The sequence below is a fragment of the Buteo buteo genome, chromosome 18 (assembly GCF_964188355.1).
Source record: "Buteo buteo chromosome 18, bButBut1.hap1.1, whole genome shotgun sequence".
Lineage (NCBI taxonomy): Eukaryota > Metazoa > Chordata > Aves > Accipitriformes > Accipitridae > Buteo > Buteo buteo.
Window position 1 is genome coordinate 26,889,025 of NC_134188.1, and position 7,379 is coordinate 26,896,403.

At 46.9% G+C, this 7,379-nt stretch overlaps 1 protein-coding gene across 13 annotated transcripts in view; it reads right to left on the reverse strand.

Annotated features, from left to right (window-relative positions):
- Window positions 1-5,451, reverse strand: part of EMSY (EMSY transcriptional repressor, BRCA2 interacting) — a 39,822-nt gene extending 34,371 nt beyond the window's left edge. For 11 of the 13 annotated variants that reach the window (XM_075050237.1, XM_075050239.1, XM_075050236.1 and 8 more), the window contains exons 1-3: window positions 5,288-5,451; window positions 3,962-4,070; window positions 350-449 (exon numbers count right to left, since the gene is read on the reverse strand). In XM_075050237.1, coding sequence (XP_074906338.1) covers window positions 350-449; window positions 3,962-4,031 — 170 coding nt within the window. In that variant the 5' untranslated portion in view covers window positions 4,032-4,070; window positions 5,288-5,451. Of the gene's footprint in view, window positions 1-349; window positions 450-3,956; window positions 4,071-4,557; window positions 4,575-5,287 lie in introns of those variants that run through there. The other 2 variants (XM_075050231.1, XM_075050229.1) reach the window with 2 other exon arrangements.
- Between the last annotated feature and the right edge of the window lie 1,928 nt (window positions 5,452-7,379).

The window sequence follows — 7,379 nt, forward strand, 5'->3', positions numbered from 1 at the left end:
AAAATTTGCACAGAACATGCAGCGCTCTTTCTTGATGTAACTTGGGCCCAAAGATCTTGAAGTCCTACCTTGACGGAACTCCAAGCTAGCGCACACTCATGAGCTAGCTGTAATCCTTTTAACATTCAGTATCCCACAAAACACCACCAAAACAGTAAGGCTTCAGCCACAGAAGCACAGTTGTTTTCCTTATTAAAAACTCAAAGCAGAACAGGAATTAAACCTCCACAAGACGGAGAATTACTTCTCTAAATTAAGATTTGCTTTGTGATACTAGTGATAGAAAAAGCACACAGTACCTTAAAAGAAAAAAGGTCATCGGTTCTTATTTTAAAAAGGTCAGAGTTACCTAAGCACTTTAGAGAGTTCTCCAAGAAGATCCTTCTTCTCTTTCGTAAGGTCTCCCTGTGCACGTAAGGCACTGATGACACCTGCATATGCTTCCAGTTCTGAAGAATTAGAGCAAATAGTATTTCTATTTAATGCTCACAGCGAAGGAAAAGAAAAAAAAATTATTTTCAGTATTACTGACAGTATTCTATTAATTTTCAAAATCATTAAGAGGAACATGTCTTTCAATTATTTAGTGCTTTTCAAAAGAGATTGATGATTTAGAACTCTCTCAGTCAATTACTCTGCAGCGTACAGCTTTTCTAAGAAACAATTGTATCATCACAGAGGATTATCTAGTTTATAAACCCAACCAAATATTTCAAGCTCTCTCTGAACTGACAGTTCAGCCAGAAAGCTTGAAGAAACAGTCCCCAAATTTGGAGAGTAGCTCAGAACTCTCTAGAAGCAGGAGAAAATCTTTAACACATATCATTATTGAAAGTTCCATGGAAAAGCTTGGCTTGAAAAAGAAACACACTATCAAAAGTGCAACTGATTTTTCCGTAATTCCTTTCCTTAATTAGCACGGAGAACATCAGCTCTAGTTTGTTAAATACGATCATCATAATCTTTTATGCCCATTTACTTGATCAGTACAACTGCTTGAATCTGAAAAGAATGCAACACACTGAGTTAAACCTGCTCAACACAAAAGAAACAATCCAGCTATTCTTAAATGTAGACATCTCACAAAAATTAACTCACAAAAATACAACTCTGATTTAACGTAGATTTATAATTCCAGGTGACCTATGTAAATGTCATGCCATCGGTGTTTTATTAAAAAAAACAACAAACAAAAAAAAAAACCCAAATAGTTAAAGGCTACTGAAACTTCTGAATTTTGCCCTACTAAGCAGGGTGAAAATACACCTAATGCAAATAATGGAGTCTGCTAATTTGCCAAAGAATGACTTGCTATTCTAAGCTTAGCACAATTTAAGGAAATGTTACTGAAACTCCTGCTTTAAACCAGAAATACAAATTCTTTCGATACTTACATAGGTGCCTTTCATTCAGCACCCCCATGTCAGCAGCCAACCCAAACTAAGCCCACAACAGATCCCAGTTAACTAAAAGCAAGAATAAAAGGGGCAGGCCAAAACCTAACACCTCTGAAGTTTGCTGCAAAAGAAAGACTGATGCTATTCTGAAAAGCTTTCAGTTTAGGATTCCAAAGAGCTAATTTACAAATCAAATCAAGGAATTGTGCTGAAAAGAAGTCTTGCTCTCCTGTCCTGATTAAGCAGACAAAACCCAAAGCAGAGTCGCTTTGGTTAACTATGCTGCCTGCACAGGGATGCTGAGTGACCTACAGAAGCATTTACAGCTTCAGTTATAAAACATTAGCTAATTAATGCAATGGTTATTACTAATATCAACATTTATTTAGACAACCATGTTACAATATTTAAGATACTAATTATTTTCCTCTGTTAACAACATAAAGTAATTCTTCAGATACAACCATATAATTATTTAGCAAGGACAGATTTTTTTTTTTTTTCCGCATTTTTAATAGAGATCCTCTACACTAGGGCTTTAAAAATGCACATTCTGGCCTTTTGGAAGCTAGTAAAGATTACAGAACAGCTGTAACTAGCTTCTTCACCCTTATGTCTATCTATGTAGCAATCACTAACTGGTGCATGCTCTTTCCAACACAAAACACATCAAACAGCCAAAACAGGTTTCATAAATAAATATCATTACTTCAAGTGCAAGGTGCTACCACCATCCCCTTATGCAGTTATAAACCACAAACACTGCAGAACAACGCTAGGTATTGCACACCTCAGGATGCATTTCAGCCTCACCTACACCACTGCATTTCACTCATGACAGAGTACCCCGCTATTCCTGAACGGTCAACCAAGAAAGATGTTGGGCTGAGAGCTGGAAAAGTGGGACTCTATAAAGCAGATGAATATTGTAGTTACTCGCTCCCACTGCCAGTGCTCCTTCAGACTCCAGTCTTGTGGTGTATCTATTTAAACTGAGAGCTTCTCTACCCTAGAAGAAAGAAGGCTGCTACAGGCTCTGATCCTCTGTTACGCTGGCAGGGCCCCCTTGTGGGGACACAGCTCATGCCAGCAAAAAAAGATTTATTTTTTTTAATTTTTTTTTTTTTCCTGTCAGCCTAGGTTATGTCATTGAAGGAGGTGTAGCTGCAGTTCTGTTTGGCTCAGCTGCACCAGCAAGGTTCTGCCAGCACATCGCCACCAGCTGGAGTGGAAGTTTTTTTCCACACTCCTAGCCAGCAGAGCTACGTTAACAAAATTTAGCAGCACAGATCCGGTCCAAATCTTCTGGCATCCTGCACTTTCTCCTAGTTTTCATACTTCTTGAGCCTTGCTTAAGACCTAGGGCTGCCACCTTAATGGACGTACAGCTTAGTTGCAATGTTGTGTGCAACATCTGTGTCACTGTCTGCTTCAACAGAATGCAAATCCCAGATTCCCAACAAATGAAAAGGACAAAGTGAGGGAAAATAAACTGTCAGAAAATAAAGTGGATGGCTGCATAATGTATGAGAAACTTGACACGGTTAAGTACAGCACATCATCTTTTAACATTCAAGTAAAACGAGAACAAGAAAAGCTGTGACTTGATGGTCACAGGAAGTTCGAGGAACTCTCTTCCTGACATCACCTCCTGGATTATGCTCCTCGGAAGACAGTCTGAAAAGAAAGCTAAGGTTTTCTTCTTCCCTTCCACTATTAAGCATCATTTAACTGGCAAAAAAACTCTTAACTAAATAAAAAGAAATTCAGCTCTAAGAACTCAAAATTACTGTGCAAGATCAGATCAATGGTCTAACAAAGGATTCTCTCTCCTGTGGTAGCCAAAAGCGGATGCCTGAGGAAAGAGCAAATATTTTTATTACCTTCCAAAATACAAATGCATGTCTCCTTGTACACATCCATTTACAAGGACAGAGCACAAAAAAATCTCCCAATATATAACTACTGGACAGGGGTCTCAGATATTGAACTACATTTGAAACAATGCTGCTGTTGTTATGACAGTTAAGCGAGAACACTGTTTTCACACTTCCCTGATAATCTGTGTAACTGCAAACCACAAACCATCACAATTATTTTTTTCTCCTGTTTCAGGTCTTTATGATAGTACCTTTACTACTTGAACCCAGTCCCAGAGTGCCAGTTAAATCAGGGTTCCATGATTTTTTTTTTGGTACAAAAAGCTGTCTAATACAGAACTGGAAAACAAACGACGACCCTTCTCTCACAGAGCATCCCATTGCATGTTAATAGTCGTAAAAAGAACAGCAATGCAACACTGCAACATCGAGGCAGAGATGGTCTAGGACATCCATGAGAGATTCGACCAAACCAAAACAATTCTGCTCTATTCATTTTGCTCAGGCAGAGAGCATCTGCCAAACATCATTTTAAGCCAGGGCTGTCAAACCAATGACACATGCAAAATGCAGGAAATGACTTGTAAGTTGCCTGTAGACATATTAAAGTATTTCATGGAAGCAGCAGGCAGGCAAATCTTAAAAGGGCAAACATACAGACCCACAAATTGTATCTTACTGTACCCAGTTTGCGAAGGATCCTCTTGCATTCATCTCTGCTGAGGTCCAGAAGAGTTGGCCACACCACAGGCATCTTTCCCTTGTGTCTGCGCTCCCACAGAGCTCAGCCTCGCTGAAAAAGGAATATAAATGCAGTAAGTGCAAGTCCATCATTTATTGATTTCCCAAACCGATTAATGTAAACTCTCCTCAGTCTGCTCACAACTCCACCGACACAGTGGCTCCCATCCCTGCTCCAACCTTTGTAATGGCACGCTTTGCCATGCAGGAATTCAGCAGTTTCACAAGGGCACGGACTTCCTATACTCTCTTGCTCAGATCCATCACCCAAGCCTTTTTACCGAGTTTCCCGTCTCCTTCTCAAGCCTTTTTTCATGCTGAAACGCTCTCCGAATTGATGTTCAAGTCTCCTCCCTCTCTTTATGCACAGGGCACCTATTATAAGAACTCTCCCAGCTAACCGCACGCTCCCCCTTCCCCCCGGGGAATGCATTTAGCACTAGCCTATTATATGACAGAACGGCACAAACACCCTGAAAATTTGCTTTCCACGTACCAACACCAACACCCCCCCCCAAAAAAAAAACCAAAAAAACCACCCAAACACGGGAACACCCCCTCGCCCGATCGCATCGCGGCGAGATGCCGGGGGTGGCGGGCGGAGAAGGAGGGCTCATCTCCCCGTTGCAACGAGGATAATAAAGGAAGGGGGGGGGGAAGGGAAAAAATGGGGGGGGAGAAGAGGAGTCGGAGGTGACCGGGGCGAGCCGGCTTGGGCCAGCCCGCGGCCCCGCCGCGTTGCCCGGGCAGGGAACGGTTGGGGGGGGGGGGGGGGCACCGGGAACAAAAGCCCCGGCGCCGTCTCACCTTCCAGCGCGGGGCTGGAGGGAAGGAAAGGAAAGGGAAGGGAAGGGAGGGAGGATCTCCTACAAGGGCGCCCGGAGGCAGCCGCCACCCGGGGACTCTCCGTCCGACCTTCCCGGGGTCCTCGCCGCGGGGGGGGGGGGGGGGTGGGAAGCGGCGGCAGCTTCTGGCGGCGTTTGGTTCCCCGCCGGGCTCGGGGGCGGCCGCCCCCGGGGTCCCCGTCGGCGGGGAGGGAAGGAAGGAGCGGGCGGCCGCCGCTGTTTCCTCACGCCGGGCGGAGGAGCAGCGCTCGGCGGCCTGCTAGGCGGTGACCGGAGCGTTGCCCGACGGCCCAGGCCCGTGAGGCGGGCGGCGGGTCCCCGCCGTCCGGGGAAAGGGGAACTGCCCCTCTCCCTGAGGGGCGAGCGCCCCGGGCTTAAAGCGGGGAGACGCGGGGGGGAACGCTGCCGGCTGAACGGGACCCACCTGCCCGGCCGTGCCTGGCACATCGAAAGGCTCCTCGGCGGCAGAGCCCCTCCTTTCCCCACACACCCGCCTCCACCCCCCCCGGTGCCGCCGCTCTCGGGTTTGTTTAGTGGCGGCGGCGGCGGCGGCGGCGGCGGCAGCAGCGTTTCCCCGGGCCAAGATGGCGGCGGGACACACTGCCCATGCGCGGGCGCCGCGGAGCACGCCGGGAGCTGTAGTCCCCCGCCCACCACCCTCTGCGAGTGAGGAGATGGAAGAAGCGGCTGCCAAGATGGCGCGGGAAGGGGCGGGAGGGGGAGATGTGGCTCCGCGCATGCGCGGCGGCGCAGGGCGCACCTGGGAGTTGTAGTCCTCTCGGCTTTCGTCGACGCGGTGGGAAGCGGCGCCGGCCGTCCCGCCATGGCCCGGCGGGCCCGGGTACGGGCGGCGAGAAGGGACAAAACCCCCCCCCGCGCGTTCTCTCCGCCTGGGCTGGGGCGCATCCCACGTTCTCCTCAACTTTAGGCATTAACGGCCGGCCGCGGCTTCTGGGAAGAAATCTGGCAGGGTTGACATCAGGCCTTGACGTCATTTGGCCGTTTCCAGCTTTCTGACTTAAAAAGCGGCGCCGGTTACGCGCAGGGCGGCGTAAGGCCGGAGTCAACCACGCTTCTGTGCGAACAATAAGATCATAAAATCCACGCCCTAAAAACACCGTCGCGAACCCACTTCGGGGTGGTTTTGGCTCCCCGCCGTTAATTCACCGCCAAGCAGAGCAACCACCTCCTCCCGCAAGCCGCCAGCGCCGATTTCGGCAGCCTGGGCCTGGGCAGCTATTTCGCATGTAACGGCGATTATAACTTCCCCCCCCCCCCCCCCCCCCGCAGATTTCCAAGAAAAGCGGTAAATTCTATCTCTTTAAAACTCCTTAGGTTGGATTAGAAGTAGAAAAGAAAGCATCCCCGGGGCGCAGCTGGAGCTTAAAAGCGATGCATACGATTGTGGCTGCGTGTTGCAGCGAGAAAATAGGGGAAAAAAAAAAAAAAAATCCGATCCGTAAAACTGTCTGCAAGGCGACCGCTGGCGAATCGCACCAAAGCCCCTTCAGGATGAGCTTTGCTCCCAGCTCTCCATCTCGCAGGGCTTCGTTTTTGCCGCAGGCACTTGTTTTCCACGCTTCATCTTGCACGCTTTCTGATTTTGCAAAGCAAACTGGCACCCTGGGGACAGACAGTTTGATGAAGAGGAGGGAAGGGCTCCTCCTTATTCCGCTCTCTCCCAGAAAATCGTATTTTTATAGTTTGCTTTTCAGAAACAGCTGGAAGTTTGCCGAGGTGAAGACAAGGCGGATGGATGGTGTGCGTTGAACCGCAACACCTATTTCCAGATCTGCAAGTGCTGTTATTTCCACCCAAGTAGAGATAAAAATTTTTCTTCCCTGTGATCATTGATGAACATTTTCTCACTTGCGATTTCCTATTGTTCTTCACAGCGGCATAAATCTCAAGTACTTGAAAACAATTATGCTGAACAGCACATGAGAGCTAGAACAATTTTCCTCCTTTTTTTTCATGCCTTCCGAAACAAGAACCAGCTGAAGGCAAGTAGCATCATCTCTGCGTACTATTACCTAATAAGAATAAATGTCCTAAGCTTTGCACAAAACCGAGGAAAATGCAGACCACGGTAGTGCCAGGAATTGAAGTTTTCCTTTGCAGGTCAGACACTCCACTGCAAACTGATCTGGAAACGTGTCTTTTAGTTGGATTACTCTGGTCAATAGGAACAGGCAGGACAGCCTTGCCTCTTACCAGAATAAAATAACTTTTTTTGAGGTTTATTCATCGGTTGTAACTGTGATGCTCTAGCAGAGTATCGTTTTTATTGCATCCAAGGTGTTTAACAGAATAAATCATTCTATGAGGAAGAAACTACCAAAATCTTTTTTTTTTACACAAAATTTATCTACTAAGATGTAAATTTTAGCTGAATATTTGCTTCGAGTTTGTGTGTTTATTAATGCACTCTGTTCTCATACACGCTCTCCAGTGAAATCTCTGCTAACAATGCAGCTCAGAGAGAGCACAAATACATTTTCTCAGCCCTGCTCAGC